This window comes from Choloepus didactylus, chromosome 2 (assembly GCF_015220235.1).
Source record: "Choloepus didactylus isolate mChoDid1 chromosome 2, mChoDid1.pri, whole genome shotgun sequence".
In the NCBI taxonomy this organism is placed as follows: domain Eukaryota; kingdom Metazoa; phylum Chordata; class Mammalia; order Pilosa; family Megalonychidae; genus Choloepus; species Choloepus didactylus.
The window spans coordinates 55,289,267-55,312,897 of record NC_051308.1 but is presented as its reverse complement, the minus strand read 5'-3'; the positions used below and the strand labels follow the sequence as shown (position 1 = coordinate 55,312,897).

Below are 23,631 nucleotides of genomic sequence, written 5' to 3'. Positions count from 1 at the left end.
TATCTCCGGATTCATTCCCATTACCTTCTTCCTCCCCATACTATGAGCAAGCTGATGGCAGGGAATATCTTTTTCACCTTTGTATCCCCAGCAGTGATAAGACTTCAACACATCTTGGAAGAATGAATAAGTGAAGGTCTATGAAAGAACACCAAGGAAAGCATTTCAGGTCCTAGAAGGTTGAGGTCCACTGGTTAGCTGAGGAGACTTTCTAGAAATCCCTCTAGCTTCCTTTCCTAAAGATCCAAGAGAATAAATCTATGTCCCACTTGGCTACTGATAAGCCTCTTAGGTTTCAATCTACAATTTTAGGAAGATTTTTTCCTTCTCCCAAAGAAAGACAGAGAAAATATGAATCTGAGTGAAGGCAATATTGGTCTTCATAGTACGAGTCTTTTAACTTTTCTGTAAGTTTAAAAATCTTCAAAGCAGTATTGAGAAAAAAAACCTTAAGTAATATACGCTAGGTCTATGATGAAGCCCATAGGAACAAAATCTTCATTGCACTCCCTCCAAGATACCACCCCTGATGTTGTTAACTCTACTGCTGTCTCTCTGGGCTTTTCCTATGATCAAACTTGCATTTGCGTGTATCCTCCAACAGGTCACTTGACCCAGAGAGGCAGGGTATTATCTTGGGGAAATAGCCCTACTTACCAGCACATTTTTCAGTTTGATATCACGGTGGACAAGTCCCTGGCTGTGCAGGAAGCGGATTCCTTCCACCACATCTAGTGCTATCTGTAAACGTGTCTCCAGGGTCAGCCCAGCCTTGGAAAAACAAAAGAGCTTTCTTGTCACTAACAAGGCAACTCCTCGATCCCTACTTGCTTGAACCAACTGAGAATTCCTGCTGTGTGGTTCTAAAGGACTGACTGTATTAGGGCACACAAGGTCAGAGAAGTGAATAAAAGAAAAATGAAAGAGAAAGGCAGATAGGAGAGGGAGGTAGAGGAAAATAACAAAGAACAGCTAATTAAGGAGACAGAGCCAGATAAAATCTCCTGGAGGTTGTACTTAGGCCAGTTAGACAATCCCCAAGGGTGATCAGGAGAGGGAGTGAGGAAACCATTGAAGGCATGACCTCATTTCTAACGTGAACAAACTGGAACTGCCCACAAGGCTCAAACTAAGTATCTCTAGGTGTTAAATCCCTCAGACTGATTTATTTCCATTGCTTTGTAGGCCTGGTTAGCTATGTTTGGTTTTGTGGATTTAAATACCAAACTCATATTACTTCCACCAAGCCTCCAATTAAGGGTCTCAAACTCTGGAGAACATAACATTAGTCACCCAAAAGCTTAAATATGGTTCTCTAGCCAACTTATGGAAAAGCACCAGACATTGCTGAGCTCAACTCCTCTGAAATACAGAGGGAAAATAAAGCCACTTGAAAATCATTTTCTTCATCATACTGATTCCTCATGGCTTCAGGAAACATTTCTAAGGTTTCCTCTGCGCTACTTTTAGAAGCCTCCATATAATCTGGTATAAGAGGTATTTATGAGAAGAGACCTAACTTCTCTGGTTAGTTTTTTTCCCTTTCCTCAACCCAAATGTAGATAACAGATGAAGGAAACCTCTCTATTTCCCTTCTAGTGGTTGTTTTAGATGAGGGAAACTCAACATCCACTTGAAGATTTCACCATAACTCTTAGCCTTCACACAAACAAAATCCTTTGATAGCTTCTCACTATCTATAACAGAATTTGAATTCTATGGAAATTCTTAACATTTTTGGTCCTCTATAATTTGATCCCAATAGCTCTTTGATATTATCTTCCCTTTATTTTCAAAATGAATCAGCTGCTCCAGGCTGACTGGTATCCTTGCTGGCCTTCAAATGCGCTCTGGGCATTATGCTAGCAATTATACTTTTTGGTTTCCTCTTATGGTGCTTAATACAGGGTCCTGTACAAAGTAGACACTAATAAATATTTGTTAACTAAACCACAAAAATTGACTTTAACCACAGAGGGCAAAAAGAGAAAGAAGAGTAGAGTTATAGGAAACTTTTCTGCTCTTCTAAGAAGTCTAGATTTTTACCACCACCCTAAGAGGTGAAGTGGTGAACGACAGTATTCTGGATATGTATCGAGGAAGAAAATAGATTCAGAGGCAGAAATTTTGATGGTTTTTTGAAAACAAGGGCCATAAAGCTTGATTGCTCCAGTAATCTCTCATAAAACTAGAAGTTTTGAATAAACAGTAAAGGATCAAGGACCAGAAAGGAACCTGGGAATCTGGTTGCCAGCTGATCTTGCTCTCTCCTTCCCTCACCTCACCTTCAGCCCTGTGTAGAGGTCCCGATGTAGCCTCTCCATAATGAGCAGCACGGCAATGCTGGAGCCACCACCATAGTTGTAGTCAATGACTGAACCATGGAGATCCACCAGGCGCTCATGCTTTGGCAGAGACCTAGAAGGAAGGAGAGGGGTCTTAGGCTCTAATCCTGCATAGCATGACATAGTGTGGAAAAGAATAAACCAAGATCACAGTCCAGGTCTAGAGGTAACAGCCATCAGTGCAAAGAGAGGGCAAAGACAATGACCTGTCCAAGATGGACAAAGAACTGTAGAATCTAAAAATTGATAAGCCTAAGGACTAACGAAGAAAGCCAAACAGACGGATTAGTTTGAAAAAATTAGGATGGTGGGGAAAGGGTAAGCAAAGACAGAAAAGGCCTTGAAGAGAACACATTTCTGGTCTAGACACCAAAATAACAGTTTATAACATGTTATGGAGATACAGGGCCAAGCTTCAGCTCTTGGTACAAAACATACCAGGCTTCTGGCTTCTTCTCTGTATCATTTCCCATAGAGATGAATAAGACTAAAACCCACCTCATGTAGTGAAACTCCAAAGCCAGGTCATTCCAGTGCTTTTCATCTGGAGGGACAACTGATTTGAGGGCACAAGGGAAGTGTCCCCCCCAGTTATCACACAGGTACACCACACCATACTGGCCCCGGCCTAGTTCCTGTCCCAGTTTAGGTTTACCTATAAGGCACAGAGATAGAAATGAGGCAGGAGGGATGGGAACCTGCTAGGTAAATTCCATATGATTCTTAGATGTGGACCTCCCTAAAAGCCAGGAAGTCATAATTATGCCAGGGGAAGAAATTCTGGTGTCATTCTGAACCAGTGGAAAATAACCTAACTGGCTGAATTGAAATAAACTTTGATGATGTTACTGGAACTACATAAATAGCAGGACCAAAAAGACTTTAGGAGTTCAAATACACATCAGTAAGTGCATACGTGGCTTTACAAAGAAGTGACTTTAGACAATGGGATCCTACCAAGGCTGGACATGAGATTATCAGGTATCCAGAACCCTCCTCCAATTTACTCGGGCAGAAAAACAATTAAGGACTCACGATGCAGCAAGACATCCTGTAAAGAACGGCTCTCCAGAGAAAGGCGAGCCAGGCGGGGAGCATGATCTTTCCGAACCTTCAGCCACAAGTCTTCAGTTTTCTCCAGCCGGCCTGAGTGGCCAGCCTCCAGCTGGTAAAGAAACACAAAAAAGACATGTGACCTACCAAGTCCCTAGCCTTGGCTTCCTCATCTGTAATATAGGGAAAATAATATCCACTTCATTAGGGTGATTGTGAGAATTAAAATGTATGTAATGCATTTATCACAAAGACTGCACATAGCAGGCACTGAACAAATAATACTTCCTCTTGATGCATAACCACATCTCTGTTTCCTCCAACACCACAGACCCATACCAAATGAATAAAATGAAGTCACATAATCGTGGAATAGTATGGAAGTTGGAAAATCATCCTTTTCTATCACTCATTCTTAAAATATATAAACACATAAAATTCCTGGACCTCTAGATTTTCATTCCTCACTCAGTGAAATGGGGTGAGATTAACTGAGCTCCCTCTATTCTTTCTAGAATTAGAAGAACAGCTACATGAAAAACTGATTGGTGCAACTTCCTGTAAATATCTTTTGACAAAACAGAAAATATACTCTTGATTAAAAAAAATTATATGAAGAGCAGAGAGCAAAATATTCTTCTGTAGCTTGGATTCTTCTCAGTTTGGTCTAGTTGTATCTCCTTTCTCACATACCCACCTGCCGCAAGGAGGCTGCAAAAGCTTCATGAGAACTGTTGAGCCGAGTCCGGAATTGGCTGCAAATGCTCTTGGCCAACTTGGAGGCACTGAGGCTCTCAATGGCTTCCTGGGCCACCTTCCTCTTCCACTCTTGAGTTATGGCAGGGGGACTCACCCATGTGATGCGCTGGATGATCTACCAGGATGAGGGCAGTAAGATCATTGAGGGATGGGAGACAGGGGTCACTGGAAAGATTCAATGCCCCTCATTCTCTGGCTTGCCCGCTCATTAGGAGTGGATTCTTAATTTAGGAAAGAGTCTGTTCTTAATATATGAAATCCAAGGCTCTCTCCAATTCTTTCTAACTCACAATCAGGGCTCAGGCCAGATGAAAGCATCAAAGAACACTGGGTTGACTTTACATGCTCAAAAACTCTCAATACATTATATTCAATGTCAGGGACTGCCTGATAAGGATCTTTTTGAAGTCAATAAATAACTCTACATAAGTGCCAGACCAAATTCCACAACAGAAACTATATTTATAGCCTCTGGTAACAATAAAGCATAGTTCTGAGAAAACATTTATATTGGGGAAAAGACATATGAAGAAGCTCATGAAGTAGAGTCTTATAACTACATAAAATATCATCTACCCACTATTCTTAAGAGTTAAAGGGAACACTATTAATAATTATCTCAAAATAGGCATAAGCCAGAATTCTTCCAGGTATGCAAACCAGGACAAGTGGCCACCCTGCACTAACAGATCTAGACATCAGTTCTCTATTGGAGTGACTAGGATTCATTAGAAACAACAAAAAAATATTTTCTTTTTGCTTCGGCATTAACAAGTTTATGTATGCACATCTTTAAATATCTATTATATCAAGTTAACTACAAGAGATTTGTTTTGCCAAATGACACTAGCTGCAACATAAATTCCACCTCTTTTTCCTCCCTCTTCCTGTTTTGACTGTTAAAAGAACTACCCACAAGTCACCGCTTTCCCCTTCCCCAAATCACAAAAGGCTTTGTTTTCAGAAACTGGGTCAGTTTTTCTTTAGCCGAGGAGGAAACAGGATGTAGGTGGGCTTGGCTTCAGACAAAATGCCTTTTTGAACCAGATGCCTGTGCTAGCCGGTGTGTGGATTCCTCTAAACGACCCCTACCTGCTTGATTTGCTCCCACAGCATCCTTGTAACCGAGGATCCTGAGTGAAATGTGACTTCAACATGATAGGCAGCATTTAAGATCTGAAAGAGATCATACAAAAGAAAATCAATATGTCCTGTGTAGAGTAGCTATTTCAAAACTGCAATAAATGATATTTATGTCAAGAACATAGTCTGGTCTCAGGACTCCCAAATTTATTGCCCCAAACATAGACAGAGTCACCTCCTGGGAACTCAAGTTGATTATCTATTTTGTGATTATTTAGGCCCCTTTATTTATCTTCATCTTCTTGCTCATCAACTTAGCTGCATTTTTACTATCTATGAGCACCTTCCACAGATAACAGTGATGTGATAGGAAACAAAATGAAATTCAAACTGGATTGACAAAAAGCTGAGTGGAAATTCTTGATTAGGTTGAAATTGAGCTCATGTGTGGATTCTGTTTCATGTGTTATCTGTGACTTAGTGTCTTAACCATTCTTTGAGTTACTGTTTGAGATAATTACTGGGTTGAGTACCTGTTTGAGATAATTACTGGTGATATGAATTGAAACATCCTGGGACTTCTCCAGGCTCTGCAAACACCGTTCCAGAGTTCCCACAAAGCTCTCACGTAGATAATCCACTGAGCTGATCAGCTTGTTAGCCACTGCCTGATTAAGCCGGGAGATGATGAGTTCCTGGATCTGTCGGATGCAGCATTTGATCTCTCTGGTGCCCACTGGTTCCCCATTCTCAGAGATAATAACATCTATAGAGGCAGAGAAATGAGCCAGTAGGTTGTGAGAGAAAGAGGCAAGCACACTGAATAAAGGAGTCTCCGATGTCAGTGCCAAGGAACTATCATGATGATGGCTACAAAAAAACACATGGTTGGTTGATGAACAATGTCAGACTCTCATCATGAACAAGGGCTATGTAACTTTCAACTACTTAAGGCAGCTAAGAATCCTGAAGAAGATAATTGTATCTATAACAAATATGCCGATTTTGTTAGCTTTTATGTCACATTTATAGGAACAGAAGAACAATATTTATTGAGTGCAGACTATTTGAAAGAAATTATAGTGAATATTTTACATGTGTAATCCAATTTAATCCTCACTACTTTGTGAGTTGGGTATTATTGCTTATATTTTACAAGTCAGGAAACAGCCTCAAAAAGACGGAAAAGCAGGCTTTAGGGAGGATGTGGTAGTTAGAAAATAATGCAGCCAACATTCGAACCCAAAGCTAATCAATTTCGAAGCCTATGATCTTTGTGATATTTCATACTGCCTAACATATTAATGAGATTTCAGGAATTAAATTCTGATTGATTACTAGATAAATCAAAAGTAAAACCCAATTGTCATCCTCACCATTCAACTAGTATTCAAGATTCAGAAATCTGTTTTCTAAGCAAAAGGATAGAAAAACTTAAGACAAATTATCTGCAAAAAGCTCTTCTCCTAACAAAGCACTCTCAAATCTATCGGTGAAAATTTAAATTGCTGCCACCTCTTTGATAGATTAAGCAATATCTATCAAAAATTAAAAGCAACAGGAGGATTGTGGGAAGACAGCAGAGTAGAAAGCTCCAGGGATCAGTCCCTCCACCAAAACAACTACTGAACTAGCAGGAACTATCTGAATCAACTACTGTGAAACTCTGGAGTCTAGTGGAACCTCGTGCAGCATCCAAGGAAGAGCTGGAGGAAAAGGCTAGTAAGTTGTAGCACATATCAGTAAATTTCACCCTCTGTGCAGTGGCTACCATTCCTCATCCCCCAACTGCATGGTAGCCAGCAGGATGGGCTACAGCCCAGGCTCCTGGTACAGCTTCCTGGTGCCAGGGTGGGCTATAAAAACCTAGTACCCCCAAATCTGGGGATGTATGGTCTGATCACTGATCATTGCCTTTGATCAGCTACTTCAGATCACTGGGACCTGGCTCTGAGGGTGGCCACTGCTCCACTCCACTCAGGCAAAATGGCAGAGGAGTCTTAAAAAGGCAACAACTATTTTTTTCTCTCTGTTTTCTTTCCATTCCCTGTTTAGGAGCAAAAATAGTTTGAAAAAAATCACAAATTGATGGCTCCAGCCCTCAACAACAACAAGAAAAAGCCTAGCAATCCCAGAAAAGTGGGAACTAGATTTCCAGAGTTTTAACAACATAATACTCAAAATGTCCAGTTCTCAACAAAATATTACAAAACGCACAAAGAATCAGGGAAGTATTATCCATTCACAGGAAAAGAAAGAATTTCCCAGAAACCTTCCCTGAGGAAACTCATACATTGGAACTACTGGTCAAAGATGTTAAATCAACTGTCTGAAATATGTTCAATAAACTAAAGGAATCGAAATACAAAGAACTAAAGGAAATTAGGAAAATGTTGTCTGAACAAAAATAAAGAGAGAGAAATTATAAGAAGTAACCAAACAGAAGTTTTGGAACTGCAAACTACAGTAATTGAAATTAAAAACTCATAAGACAGATTCAACAGCAGATTAGAACAGGCAGAAGAAAAGGTCAGCAAACTTGAAGACAACACCATTGAAATTATCCAGTGTGAGGAGCTGAAAGAAAAAATAATGAAGAAAAATGACCCGTGAGACCTGTGGTATGGTATAAGCATACTAACATATGAATCACTGGAGTCCCAGAAAGACAAGAGAAAGGGGCAGAAAAGGTATTCAAACAAATAATAGCAAAAACTTCCCGAATTTGATGAAAGACATGAATGTACACAGCCAGGAAGCTAAACAAGCTCCTGGCAGGAGAGACTTCCAGAGATCTACAACTAAATACAATATAATACAATTGTCAAAATCCAAAGACAAGATAGGATTTTTTTTTGCCTCTTTTAAAAAAATTTATTTTATTGAGATATATTCACATACCATGCAGTCATACAAAACAAATTGTACATTCGATTGTTCACAGTATCATTACATAGTTGCCCATTTATCCCCAAAATCAATCCCTGACACCTTCATTATCACACACACAAAAATAACAATAATAATAGTTAAAGTGAAAAAGGGCAATTAAAGTAAAAAAGAACACTGGGTGCCTTTGTTTGTTTGTTTGTTTCCTTCCCCCATTTTTCTACTCATCCATCCATAAACTAGACAAAGAGGAGTGTGGTCCATATGGCTTTCCCAATCACATTGTCACCCCTCATAAGCTACATTTTTATACAATCGTCTTCAAGATTCATGGGTTCTGGGTTGTAGTTTGATAGTTTCAGGTATCTACCAGTCAGCTACCTCAATTCATTAGAACATAAAAAGGGATGTCTATATTGTGTGTAAGAGTGCCCACCAGAGTGACCTCTTGGCTCCTTTTGGAATCTCTCTGCCACTGAAGCTTATTTCATTTCCTTTCACTTCCCCCTTTTGGTCAAGTAGATGTTCTCCATCCCATGATGCCGAGTCTACATTCCTCCCCAGGAGTCATATTCCATGTTGCCAGGGAGATTCACTCCCCTGGGTGTCTGATCCCACGTAGGGGGGAGGGCAGTGATTTCACCTGCCAAGTTGGCTTAGCTAGAGAGAGAGGGCCATATCTGAGCAACAAAGAGGCATTCGGGAGGAGGCTCTTAGGCACAATTATAGGGAGGCCTAGCCTCTCCTTTGCAGCAACAGTCTTCCCAAGGGCAAGTCCTATGGTAGAGGGCTCAACCCATCAAACCACCAGTCCCCTATGTCTGTGAGCACATTAGCACCATTGAGGTGGGGCAGCCCAATACCCCTGCATTCTCCACCAGCTCCTCAAGGGGGCTCTGCATATTATTATTTTTTTAATTAACTCTTTTTTTAAAAATTAACTGTATAAAAAATAAAAAAATTAAAATTAAAATTAAAAATAACATACAATAAAAGAACATTTCAAATAGACCATAACAAGGGAGTAAGAAAAAGAAAACTAACCTAAGATAACTACTTTACTTCCAAACATGTTCCTACTCTACCCCAAGAAAGTAACCTAATATAGCAACATTTCTCTGAACTTGTTCCTACTATACCCATCAGAAATTAACAGACCATAGTCATTCCTGGGCATTCCCAGAACATTAAATTTACCCACTATGGCTTATCTGTTCTTATTGGATTATTGTTCCCCCTTCCTTAATTGCTCTCTATCACTAGTTCCGCTACATTCTACATTATAAACCATTTGTTTTACATTTTCCAATGTTCACATTAGTGGTAGCATATAATATTTCTCTTTTTGTGCCTGGCTTATTTCACTCAGCATCACGTCTTCAAGGTTCATCTATGTTGTCATATGTTTCACGACATCGTTCCTTCTTATTGCCTCGTAGTATTCCATCCTGTGTATATACCACATTTTATTTATCCACTCATCTGTTGAAGGACATTTGGGTTGTTTCCATCTCTTGGCAATTGTGAATAATGCTGCTATGAACATTGGCATGCAGATATCTGTTCGTGTCACTGCTTTCTGATCTTCCGGGTATACACCGAGAAGTGCAATCGCTGGATCGAAGGGTAACTCTATATCTAATTTTCTAAGGAACTGCCACACTGACTTCCAAAGTGGCTGAACCATTATACAGTCCCACCAACAATGAATAAGAGTTCCAATTTCTCCACATCCCCTCCAGCATTTGTAGTTTCCTGTTTGTTTAATGACAGCCATTCTAACTGGTGTGAGATGGTTATCTCATTGTGGTCTTAATTTGCATCTCTCTAACAGCTAGTGAAGCTGAACAATTTTTCATGTGTTTCTTGGCCATTTGTATTTCCTCTTCAGAGAACTATCTTTTCATATCTTTTGCCCATTTTATAATTGGGCTGTCTGTACTGTCGTCATTGAGTTGTAGGATTTCTTATATATATGCAAGATATCAGTCTTTTGTCAGATACATGGTTTCCAAAAATTTTTTCCCATTGACAAATTCCTTTGACGTACAGAAACTTCTAAGCTTGAGGAGTTCCCTTCTAAGATAGGATTTTGAAAGCAGAAAGGGAGAAGCAAACTGTCACATACAAGGATTCCTAATAAGATTAACAGCAGACTTCTCATCCGAAATCATGCAGGTGAGAAGATAGTGGGATAGCATGTTTAAAGTCCTTAAAGAAACAAATTCTCAGCTAAGAATTCAGTATTTGGCAAAATTATCTTTCAAAAATGAAGGAGAAATTAAGACACTGACAAATAAACAAAAGCTGCAAGAGTTCATTATCAGAAGACCTGCCCTATAAGAAGTGCTAAGGGAGTTCTTCAGGCTGAAATAAAAGAACATTAGACAGTAACTCAAAGTCATAAGAAGAAATAAAGAACACTGGTAAAGGCAACTAGATTGATGAATATAAAACCCTGTATTATTGTACTTTTGGTTTGTAACTGTCTTTTTCTCTCCTATAGGACTGAACAGGCAATGTATAAATAATATTTTAAATCTATGTCAACAGGCATAAAATGAAAAAGATGTAATCTGAGACAATAACAATATAAAGGAAGAGGGACAGAGAGACAGGAGTAGTTAGTATACTAGTAAAACTATGTTGGTACTAGTTGAACTAGGTTGTTATCAGTTTAAGATGTTCACTGTAATTATGAAGGTAACCATTAAGAAAATAACTTAAAAATACAGAGAAAGGAAGAGATGAAGGGAATCAAACCGATACTCTACAAAAAAAGCAACTAAATACAAAAAAAAAAAGAGGCAGTAATAGAGTAATTGAGGAACAGAAAATATACAAGACATCCAGAAAACAAACAGCTAAATAGCAGAAGTAAATTCTTTCTTCTCAGTTATTACTTTAAATTTCAATGACTTAAACTCCCCTATTAAAAGGCAGAGACTGGCAGATTAGATAAAAAAGCATGATCCATCGATCCACTATCCACAAGAGATTCACTTTAGATACAAAGACACAAAAAAGTTGAAAATAAAAGGGTGGAAAAAGATATTACATGCAAAGAGTATTCAAAAGAGAGCTGGAGTTGCTATATTATTTTCAGATAAAGTTGACTTCAAGTATAAAAAGATTATGAGAAACAAAGGAGGATACTATATATTGATAAAAGTTTCAATCCAGCAAGAAGATATAATGATTATAAACATATACACACCTCACAACAGATCCCCAAAACGTATGAAACAAAAATTGAAAGAACCAAAGGAAGAAATAGATACTTTTACAATAATAATACACCACTTTCAATAACTGATATATCAGTAAGGAAATAGAGGACTTGAACAACACTACTGACTTAATGAATATATATACAAACACTCCACCCAACAACAACAGAATACAAACTATTCGCAAGTGCATGTGAAACATTTTCCAGGACAGACCACATGTTAGGCCACAAATCAAATTTTAATAAATTTAAAATTTTTGAGATCATATAAAATATCTTCTTGAACTACAATAGAAAAAAACTAGAAATCAATAACAGAAAGAAAACTGGAGAATTTAGAAGTATGTGGAAATTAAACAACACACTACTAAACAACCAATGGGCCAAGGAAGAAATCACAAAGGAAATTAGGAAATATCTTTAGATGAAGGAAAATGAAAACACAGCATACCAAGCCTTATGAGATGCAGTAAAAGCAGTACTCAAGGAAATTTATAGATCTGCATGTCTAAATTAAGAAACATTACAAATGAGTAACCTAACTTTACACCTAACAAAACAAGAACAAGAAGAATAAACTAAATCCAAAGTTCGCAGAAGGAAGAAAATAGTAAAGATTAGAGCAGAGATCAGTGAAACAGAGAACAGAAAAACAATAGAGATTCAACAAAATCAAATGTTAGTTTTTTGAAACGATCAATAAAATTAACAAACCTTTAAACAGTCTGACAAAGAGAAAGAGAGAGGACACAAATACTAAAATAAGGAATTAGAGTGAGGATATTACTACCCACCCTACAGAAATGAAAAGGATTATAAGAGGGTACTACGAAGAATTATACGCCAACAAATAGAAAACCTGGATGAACGAGCAAATTCCTTGAAACAAACAAATTTCATAATGTGGTGCAAGAAAAAATAGAAAATCTCATCAGACCTAAACAAATAAAAAGATTGAATCATTCATCAAAAACCTCCCAACAGAGAAAAGCCCAGGACCAGATGGCTTCACAGGGGAATTTTACCAAACAATCCAAGAAGAATTAATATTAATCCTGCTCAAACTCTTCCAAAAATGTTAAGAGGAAGGATTTCTTCCTAACTCATTCTATGAGGCTAGCATTACCCTAATTTAAAAACAAGAAAAGAAAATTATGAACCAATATTCCTTATAAATATAGATGCAAAAATCTTCAACAAAATACTGGCAAACTGAATCCAACATATATTAAAAGGATTATACACCATAATCATGTGGGATTCATCTCAGGAATGCAAATAAATCAAATGTAACAAACGACATTAATAGAAGGAAGGAAAAAATGCACATGATTATCTCAATTGATAAAGAAAGGAGTTGACAAAATCCAACATCCTTTCATGATAAAAACACTCAGAAAACTAGGAATAAAAGGGAACTTTCTCAACATGATAAAAGGCATTTATGAAAAACCCACAGCAAATATATTAAATGGTGAAACAATGAAAGCTTTAACCCTAAGATTAGGAACAAGACAAGGATGTATGCTGTCACCACTGTTATTCAACACTGTACTAGAAGTTCTAACCAGAGCAATCCAGCTTTGGGATAAAATATTTGGAAACCACATATCTGATAAGGGTTTATTATCCATAATATGTAAATAACTCCTCCAACTCAACAACAAAAAGACAAACAACACAATTTAAAAACAGGCCCAGAATTTGAATAGACATTTCTCCAAAGAAGATTTTCAAACGGCCAATAGGATATGAAAAGATGCATACATCATTATCCACTAGAGAAATGCAAATTAAAACTATAGTGAGATACCTCTTCATACCCACCAGGATGGCTACTATTAAAAAAACAGAAAATCACAAGTGCGATGAGGATGTGGAGAAATAGGAACCCTTGTGCATTACTGGTGGGAATGTAAAATGGTGCAGCCAATGTGAAAAACAGTTTGGCAGTTCCTCAGAAAGTTAAACCTAGAATTACTATATGGACTGGCAATTCCACTCTTATATATACTCAAAAGAATTGAAAGCAGGGACTCAGACAGATACACTGTACATTGTTCACCAATGTGCATCATGGCATTATTCGTAATAGCCAAAAGCAACCCAAATGTCCATCAATAAACAAAATGGAATATTATTCAGCCATAAGAAGAAATGAAGTGCTAGTACATACTACAACATGGATGAAACTTTAAGACATGTTGAGTGAAATAAAACAGACACAAAAGGACAAATATTGTATGATTTCTCTTACATGAAATACTTAGAATAAGAAAATTCATAGAGACAGAAAGCAAAATAGTGATGACTACGGTGGAGAGAGAGGGCAAATGGGGAGTTATTGTTAAATGAGTATGAGTTTTGTTTTGGGATGACAAAAATAGTCTGGAAATAGATAGTGGTGAAAGTTACACAGTATTGTCAATGTACTCAATGTCAAAGACTTGTCCACTTAAAATGGTTAAAATGATTTTTATGTTATGTGTATTTTACCACAGATAAAAACAAATTAATTAATTTTTAATGATTTAAAGCAACAAATGAACAAAATCATCTACATACCCTTTGACCTACCTATTTTACTTCTAGGAATCTTTTTTACTAGAAATACACAATTACAAGTCTCAAAGTAGTGTGTGTGCAATGCTGATAAATGAAATACAGTTTTTGATAGCATAAAAAATAGAAAAAGAAAAAGAAACCACCTAAATACCCATCAATGGGGAACAAGTTAAATAAATCAAGGCGTATCAATCAGAAGAAGGCAGCTTTGCATGTGCATTTATAGAAGGCTAAGATACACTGCCAAGTAGAAAAGCAAGGTGTTAAAGAATATATGAAAGGGAACTGAGTAACTGGGGGACAGTATCTTTATACCTCTGAATTAAGTACTATGTATATGGGCATTATCTTCTCAAAAACACAAATAAAAAATTTATAAAGTATATCATGATCCCCAGTATGTATACATTACCTTTATTTAAAAACAAAAACCAACCAAAACAAACAAAAAACAGTAAAAGAAAGCTGGCTCAATAGGACATGTGACAGCTCTCTTCTAAATCAACTTATCATTGGCTTCCTCAAAGTAAATCTACCTTAAGGACACTTAGAAAGGACTCAGAGCAAGGTAAGAACCAGACATATAAGTCGCATCTAATATGCAGCCAACTAAGAAATAGATCCAAATAGTCACAATGTAGTAAACAGAGCCAGACATTTGCTCTATTTGTGCCCAGTTACCCCCAAGTATGTTTTCCTAGCCACTGTACCCCAAGCACATAATATGGTATGCCTGGCACAAAAGAGGCAATCAAATACTTAGATGTCTGCCCAACCCACCTACCCTGATAACCCTTAATCATGTACACTATGATATATGCATTGATGCTCCAGATTTTTAAATTAAATATTGAGAAGAATTCCTAGGACTTCTGTCGCAAGTGAGCATTTCTCAGCTTTTCCTCCCTGCAGTGGGAATTCACAAAAGAGAAATTTTTGTCCATCTTTAGAAAGCTCTATAAGAAATCAGGCATCTCTGCCTGCTAAAGTCATCTATATTCCCTTTGTAGTAATAAGCGTGACATAGCTATATACCATCATAGACTCATTCATTCTCCAAAACTATGTTTATAAAACTCTGTTATTTCCTGAAAGGCACATGGTGATGAATAAGACTCAGATCCTGTTCTCCTTCAACTCAAGGAGTTTAGAAAATAGTCAGGAGAAAAGAACATAAATAATTATAATAAAAGCTATAATAAAAAAATAGAAAGTGAAAAATGCCAGAGATAAGTTACAGATGAAATACTATGGACTCCCACATGAGATTATTAGCTAAGAAAATTAAAGACTTTTTGAAAAATGGCATTTGGGGGAAGCCTTAAGGGACAGGTAGGATTTGGAAATTCATAGACACATAAAGTATATTTCAGGTTTAGGCAGGGCATGAGCAAAGAAAAACTGAAGGGAGCTTATGGAGGACAACAAGCAGTTAAGATCAACCAAAATAGAAATTACAGTAAAGGGCATAATAGGAAATAAGATTGGGAAAGTTTTTAAGGGGTGAGCCTTGGAAGGTCTTTAATTCTAGGCCAAGAGTATAAACTTAGTCTGTAGGAAGAGGTAACCAGTAGAAATGAACTGAAGAAAGAAGAGAAAGAAGTCAGGGAAATCGACTAAGAAACATCAGGACTCATTAGGACTTGGCAACTGATTGGATGAAGACAAGAAAAAGAAAACAGTTAAAGACCATGCTGAGGTTTTGAAACCAGGTACCAGGAAGAAGGTAGCATTAGTAACTGGGAACAGATTAAGAGGCATTGAAGCACAGAGGCTGAATGTATGGGCTCAGGAATCAGACTGTAGATTCAAATCCTGCTTCTACTATTTACTAGCTGTGTGACCTTGAGCAAACTGCTTAACCTTTCTAAGCCTTAGTTCCCCATCTAGAAAACTGGCACTAAGCAGAATTCACCTAGGGAAGTTGTTTTTTTGAAAAAACACTGATGCCAGGACCCATGTCAGAAATTCTGATGTGTAAGTCTAGAATGTTCTTTAGAGGTCTTGAGTATCTCTACTTTCAAAAAGCCTCCCAAGCAATTTGGATGTATAGCCACAGATGAGAAGCTGAACTTGTAAACCATCTCATTTTTATTAATAGGTATAGAGCTAATTTTCATGCATCAAGGTTCATATAACAGTCAGTGACAAAGACAGCAGCATCTAAACCTCAGATAGAAAAGGCCTAACTAATCATCGTGGTCCAAATTTATTAATAGCCGTTCATGAAGAATGGGAACATCAGAAAAGCTAAAAACACTACTTTGGGAAATTCTCCTGAGTTGGTTTCCGAAGCAGTCTGAAAAGAAAATAATACCATAGGACAAAAAGCAAAACTGACATAGAAGCCCAGGCCAGGCAGGAATGACTTAGTAACATTCTTTAGGCACCTCTTCTCTAGCTCAATTAGGGCCAAAGGGATACACACATAAACTGTAAATTAAAGAGAGCTATTAGAATGAATTTACCAAAAGTTGGACAAACAATTCTGGAAAAGAATGACAGTGGAATCTCCAGGAAGGTCTTTGAAAACAACATTCAGCCACTTTCGCTAAATGATACAAGGTGGGCTCCTGCTGGAACAGTGGGAGTAGATGAGATTACCCTGAGGTTCCTTTAGCTTTAAGAGCTAATATACTAAAATTTTCAGATATTAAAGAGTTAGAGGCTTCTTTAGGCCCAGCTCCCCATCAAGCTCACTGGGACCTACCTTTAAACTCCATGTTGGCAGCATCATCCAGAAGTTCCTCCTTCATGGTGTTAAGTGTCTCAATAATCATGTCCTTCATTTCCTCTTGCTTTCGGTTGGCAATATTCATCAGTGATTCATACAACTCATTCTCCTTTTTTCGAGTATATTCCAAACGTTTTGGAGTAATCTGCAGGTCCCGCTGCATGTCAAAGGCCTGGTTAATAAAGATATCAAGGCAACGGCAGTGCACCAGATTCAGGGCCTTAGCTACATCCACCAGGCGAGTCTGTAGCACCTGGTGTGAAAATGTGCTCAAGTGTCTCAGCTTCTCACTTTGTTCCACCAACATGCCCTGAGCTTTAATATCTTGGCTAGGGACCCCACAGTTACAGTGACTACTGCTCAGATAACCCAAGTCAATTAGCTGTCGATAAAGTGGTGATCTTTCACTCTCCATTCTTCTGGTGGAGTCATCAATTATCTCTGAGCCCAACTTCGGTACTTTGAAAAAGAATATGGGAAATGCGAAGTACTTTCGGATTTCCTGAAGCTCTTGCTCATCCCTCTCTGAGAGTTCATCTCTGTGGAGTGCATAGGTTACCACAGGCAAGAAATCATTCACCAAGTCACCCAGAACATCTGCTGTGGTCCGAAGGCCTTGGCACGGTGCTACCACAATGTCCACTTCCTGGAAGGGGAAAGGGGTCAGATCAACACCTCTGGGTGAGAACCAATCCTTGCCTCCCTAAAGTCCCACTCAGAGATTAAAATCCAGATCTATGATAGGGAAATTGGACTTCAGTATGCCTCAATCATTTGTCCATCTCCTTTCTCTCTCTGGTACTAACACTCCCTGGTGCAGCCTATGCAGGCAGGCACTCATCTGGAGAGAGTGAAAGATCCAAATAATAAGTAGAAAGGATGGCAGTCCTTTTAGCCATTTCAGATAAAAAGAATACTTGGTCCCCACCTTCCTCTGTTGCTTGAAAACTCCCACTGATTTCCACTGATGGAGAAATAAGCCAAGTAATGAAAGACCAAGGAAATATTATGGAAATTATCAATCTAGAAGTGAGTCTGCATGGAACATTCCTCCCCCACACCCCCTTCCCTCACCTCCTGTTATCCCTACCTTCCTAACTTGGCTAACTCCCAAGCATCCTTTAAATCTCAACATGTATATCACGTCATAGCCTTACAGAGTATTTCCTGTTATACAATCCCAAGCACTCTCTATTTCCTCTTTCTTAGTGCTCAATACATTTATAATTTATTTATTTTAAACCCATCTTTTTCTATTAGCCTGCAAACTCTTTGAGGGCAGGAACCATGTCTATCTTGTTCACTATTGTAAGCCTAGTGCCTAGCAAATAATAAGTCTTCAATATTGCTGAATTAATTAAGCAGCAAACTAAAACCAGCCTCACTAAACATTATTACTGTCCTATTATAGGAGTTTGCAGGTATCCCAAAGTTTTAGCCATTTAAGTCTTGGTAATAACTATATTCTTATGATCCCTTGGTATGGCAGACTATAGTATGCCTATCTAAAATTTATCCTCTACATTACTGGGAATGGCCATGTCCCTTAGAGATGGGGAGCGCCAATGAGAAGTATGTGGGGCCTCCAGGAAAGCTCTTTAAGGGGGGGGCTGATTTTACCAGGTGGAGTGCGCACCCTTTGGCCTTCCACTTCCTCCCTTCTTCCTGTCTGGAACACAGATGTGATAGAGCAGCAGTAGCTACCCAGAAACCTGAAGGCAAGCCTGAAGGTAGAAGCCAGTGCTAAGAATGATGAAGCATGGGAAGTACATCCATGAATTATAGTGGATGTTCAAGGATGTGTGCAGCTAACTCTCATATATTCAGAAGACAGAGAAATATATGATGGATGATAGATAGGGAGGGAGGGAGGGAGGGAGGGAAAGAAATAGTGATGTGACAGCATGTTAAAGTTGGTGGATTGAGCTATCAGGGGAGGGGGGTGAGGGTATAATGGAATTCTGTGTATGGGGCTAGTATTGTTTTTGCAACTATTCATGTAACTTTGAATTTATTTCAAAATAAAATTAAAATTAAAATTAAAATTAAAAAAAAAAAAAAAGAATGACGAAGCAAAAGAAAAAGGAAGCCTAGGTTCCCAAGGATCACAGAGCTGCCACACCAGCCATGACCTATCTATCTTCAGATTTATTTTATGTGAGGAAAAAAAAGTAAACTACTCTGTCTTGTTTAAGCCTGTTTTTCTCATTATCTGTTAAATGTGATCAAACCCAATCCCAACCAATAACACCCACGTTTCTAAGGTCAGTTTCAAGGATGACCTTTGGTTTAGAAACAAACCTTCCACGGGTTCTTTTCCCAACAAGTAATTCCTGCTTTGTGTTCTATTTCTTTCCTAGGGACCTTAAAGCACTTTAATACAGCACATATTTCTGTTGACTGTACAGGTCGTCCCTCTATATCTCGGAAGTTGTCTACTTTGCCTGGCATTCCAGAACTAAGAGTTGACCTGGGGACTCTCCATCAGAGGAATATAAATTCCTGATATCTTCAAAGGTCTGCAAACTCACCATCAATCCTCCATAGACTTGCAGTATATTTTAGAGAGTTATAAAAGAACTCCAAATAAATCTGCTTAAGTTTGTATTCTTAGTAGTTATCAGGTTGAAAATTTACTTTATTTGAAATCCAAAAGATACGTAGTTCCTTTATTTTCTTTTAGACTAATATTTTATTTTCATTCCTTAGCTTGTTTGAGCACCAGGTACTTCTGATGATTTTAAAAATCAAAAGCCGGGAACTCTTCCTTTTTGATTTCCTTCTCTAGATCACTAAGAAAGGACTAGGAAATGTCAGCCTATTGCTTCTCATATCCCTTTTCCATTGACATTGACACTTTGTGTTTGTTTTTTATGATTCCTATTCCCAGCAAAGCACAAAGGTCTCACCTTCTTCCCCAACCAAAAAGAACTAAGCTTTCTCCTCAAGTAGGTCATATAACTTTCATTTGGCTGGTCACTTTGAAACATCTAAAGCTAAAAACGCTTAAGCATCTCACAATTTGTAATAATGAGCACACACTGCATAAAAATACCTAATTTCCACCTACTGGGCCAAGAAGAAATCTGCAGTTTCATCTGTGCCTCAAATTGCACTGCATGTTTTCTGGTTGAAAGACTAGTCTGACACTTATCAAAACAAACCCATTTTCACTGCCCTGAGTCACACATGCTAGACTACGAATCACTACAGTCAGGCATATTTAAAAAGTTGGTAAATAAGAAACTCTACAGTGGAACTCAGAATTGCATAAATGACAGCAATACAATCACATAATAATTGAATAAAGACAGAAGGGAATCCCAAAAAATGAAAGTTATAGTAAGGTATACAATTATAGGTGAAAATGTTTTAAAAATATATATTTACATATTGCAAAGCTGTCCTAATATACACATTTTAAAAGATATCAATCAAACTTACTATAAGAATATTAGAGGAAGGAAGCTTAAATATTCAAAACCAAAATAAGTGTTATTTAGAAAATTTTCAGGAAAAATTTTATTTGCTTGTTTATTTGATGGATTTTCTTAAAATTCTAAACTAAATTTCCCAGTTTTCCTTGAAGGATCTTTCTGTATGTGCAATAGAAGAACCATCAGCCAAAGCTGCCAAGTTCATTTGTAAGACCAATATCCTTTTTAAGGCACAGGTTGACTTCATTTCTTCACAGATGCAAATTCATTAAAAAAAAAAAAAAGGAAGTCAGTGCTTTATAATGGCAGGATATAATCTGATATATTGGCACAGAGAAAGAAGCTGTCCACTCATGACAGATACATGCTCTCTCTTCTCCATTCCTCACTTAAGTAATTTACTGCAGTTGGTCTTACTGCTTTATCACAAAGATCTGAAGACACGCAAGGATTTGCAACCTGAGACCCTGGAAACAGTACAAATTACACTGGAATGTGACATGCGATTCTGCAACTCACAGTGAAGGGATGATTCATGCCTGGTGGCTATGAACAAAAGGGGAAGTGAGCACTGTCTCCAGGAGGCAGGGCCCTATAAAGACCTATATATTCCCTAAGAGGAAAGTCTGGTCTCAGACTGGCTGTTTCATGGAAGGTTATATCCCTAGCACCTAGAACAGTGCCTGGCATTTAGTAGACATTCAATAATTAAAAGTAGAATGGATGAATAAATAAATAATGCCTTTACTACTTACTCAAAACCACCTTCAAACATCGTATGTAAAATTTTCTTTCAACCCACATTCCATACATTTTAAAGATCCCTCCTTATCTAGAATTGCTTGTTTGCTTCCTCCTCTAATAATGAAGCAGTAAGCATTTTGCTCCAAACTCAATCAAGGAAAAAGAACTTCAGGGAATCATAAAAATATGCCATAATTTCCATTTTGAGTCCCAAAGAATTCCTAGAGATTTCTCTTGTACAATGAATGCTTTCTGTACACACCCATGGAGTTTACAGAAGTTGATGTATTACCATCAATTCTTCTAGCAGGATTAAGATAATGCAACATAAGGGAGACTGCTACTCTGCAAACACAAGAATTCATCTCTTTGTCATTTATGTTGTTTTCTTTAAATGTAAAATGGCACTAATCTAAATGTCAAAAGCAATCAAATCACTCAATCACTAAAGAAGTCTGAGCACTTCCTTAAGAATATTAGCACTCCTTGGTCAGGACTCCTTTCTCTATGGCTCATGGCACACTACTGAAAACTCAATTATAGCTAAGGATGATTATACTAACAAATGACTCAAATAGAAAACAGTCGTGTATTCAAGGCTACAGTTGGTAGGCAGCAGATGTCTTTACTTTCTCTACAGTTCTGAAGCTTCAGGTTTACATTCCACAGAAAAGAAGTACACAACTACATTAACAGTCCTGCCCTTCATCTACATATACACAGCCTCAACCTCAATCTCTGTCCCCATACTCTAGCTATCTTTACTTCTAATTCTCCTTCCATTCTATTCTCATAAGGCAATTGAAAGGTTTTTCCTATTTTTTTTAATAAAAAGGTTTTTTTTTTTCATTTTTTAAATATTTCCCTGAACTCACTATCACTCTTAAATATTAATTGCATATTAAGAAATACACCTCTCCATTCTTGTTACATTGGACAAAATATCTTGACTCTTGTTAACCCTCAACTGTCAGTAGTATAAACAATTTCCAAGGGGGAGCTGCAATGAAGGGTTTCTAGGCTGTAACTGGGACTAATGTGAAGCCAACCTAGAACTTTAGCTCAGCAGTTAACATAGAACAGATAACAAGCTTACCTCTCTATCTAGTAAAAGCATCAGTATGTACCTTAGAGGCCAGAAACAAGACTTGTAAAAATTAACAACATAATCCCAATCAAAACAGTAAATCAGCCACAAAAAGCAAGAGACCATCATTCTAAAATTTGAAATATACTTTACAATTCCCAATACACCAAAATAAAAGCTTTTGCCCAGTGTCTCAACTCACAAGCATGAGGCCCTTAAGGACCATAAGTATCTCTTCTACATTTCATACTGCAATGAATTAACTAACAGGTAAGTTGACAAGAATGTACTGAATACTCTCTATGCATTTTACTTTGTGGATATTCAAGCATCAGATACCCATAGATGGAGATAAAAGTGGGAATCTGAGACTTTATTCCCTTACCATTTACTAGATTCATCAAGAATTAGAAAGTCAAAATAGTAAAATGAAGAAGAGGAAAAGAAGAAGGGAAGGCTTTAACTTTCAACTTTATACATTTCTTTATGATTTACATTTTATAACATCTTTCTTTTCTTTCACTTATTACAAAAGTAAGTCATAATGAATTTTAAAGAACTTTGCCTCTAATAAGATTAGAGCAAGAACAGTAAGTAAGCTGGAACAAGGATTTAAAGTTTGACAAAAGGGAGGAGTTCCAACATTGATGGCTGTCTCAGAAGGGAAGAGTGACTGAGAGATTTGGAAATCCTCTTTCCAAAAAGACATTGATTTATTCACTGAAAGGGAGGAGGGAAGTGGCCTACTATGTGCATGAGTGTAGTAGGTGCTTTACATATACTATCTCATTTAAGCCTCACACCAGTTCAGAGAGATAGGTATCGCCATCCTCATCTTACAAATGAGGAAACCAAGCACCAACGACGCACACAGTTAGCTAAGTGACAAAGCCAGGATGTAATCCAGGTCCACTTAACTGCAAAGCCCGTGTTCAAACTGTAACTCAAGGCCCACTGTGTATCAGGCACTGTCTGATCTGGTATTTGGGAAATTCTGAATAAAGAATAAAGGATGGACAAGACGATTTCAGGGATAAGCCCTGCTATGGAAGGAGATAATATCTTTAAAGACTTGATTGAGATATCACAAAAATGAAATTATGTTTAATAGCTCCATCTACAGAATTTCTGCCTGTTGTCAGTACTTTCAACCTATGAGTCCTGAATAAGGGCAGATACCCTCTCCTTACTGTCCTCTACTCCAAGGGAAATATAAACAAATCTTTGAGACAGCAGAAACAAGGAAATTAAATGGTGCAGGAAAGAGGTAAATAGGACACCAGCAAGGGAAGACAAACAAGGAAGATTAAGAACATAATCTCTGTCATATTTTCTCCCCAAGAGCTAACCTGATGAAAATAGAAACCTATAGAAAATATAGTCTCAGCTTCAAGCTGTTCTTTTAAGAGATATTAAGGCTACTACAGTGAGCATAGGGACCAAAAAAAACAAAAAAACAAAAAAAACAAACATACCTCTAAAATCCACATATCCTTAATAGGTATATTAACCTTTAGCAGGCATTCCCAAATTTCCTGGCAAAGAGAATGTACATGGGATAGTTATATTTCACTATGTATGTTAATGCTGGGAAAGGGAGAGAGAGATGTTCAACTCAAGGAACATAAGATCACAGCATACGAAGAATTTATAATTTAGCATTTCCCTGAACTTCCCAATATGCCTTTTTAACACATCACTTT

The 23,631-nt window shown here is 37.7% G+C and overlaps 1 protein-coding gene across 2 annotated transcripts in view; it reads right to left on the bottom strand.

Annotated features, from left to right (window-relative positions):
- The window catches only part of DSTYK (dual serine/threonine and tyrosine protein kinase), a 55,521-nt gene that overhangs the window by 11,195 nt on the left and 20,695 nt on the right, over positions 1–23,631 (bottom strand). Inside the window, exons 3-11 of one of the 2 annotated variants that reach the window (XR_005215108.1) lie at positions 16,637–17,306; positions 5,774–6,006; positions 5,250–5,333; positions 4,096–4,272; positions 3,381–3,510; positions 2,844–3,000; positions 2,286–2,418; positions 658–771; positions 78–138 (exon numbers count right to left, since the gene is read on the bottom strand). Coding sequence is in view for 1 of the 2 variants with exons in the window: in XM_037824923.1 (XP_037680851.1) it covers positions 658–771; positions 2,286–2,418; positions 2,844–3,000; positions 3,381–3,510; positions 4,096–4,272; positions 5,250–5,333; positions 5,774–6,006; positions 16,637–17,306 (1,698 nt within the window). In the remaining variant the exon portion in view is untranslated. The remainder of the gene's footprint in view (positions 1–77; positions 139–657; positions 772–2,285; positions 2,419–2,843; positions 3,001–3,380; positions 3,511–4,095; positions 4,273–5,249; positions 5,334–5,773; positions 6,007–16,636; positions 17,307–23,631) is intronic. The other variant, XM_037824923.1, reaches the window with a different exon arrangement.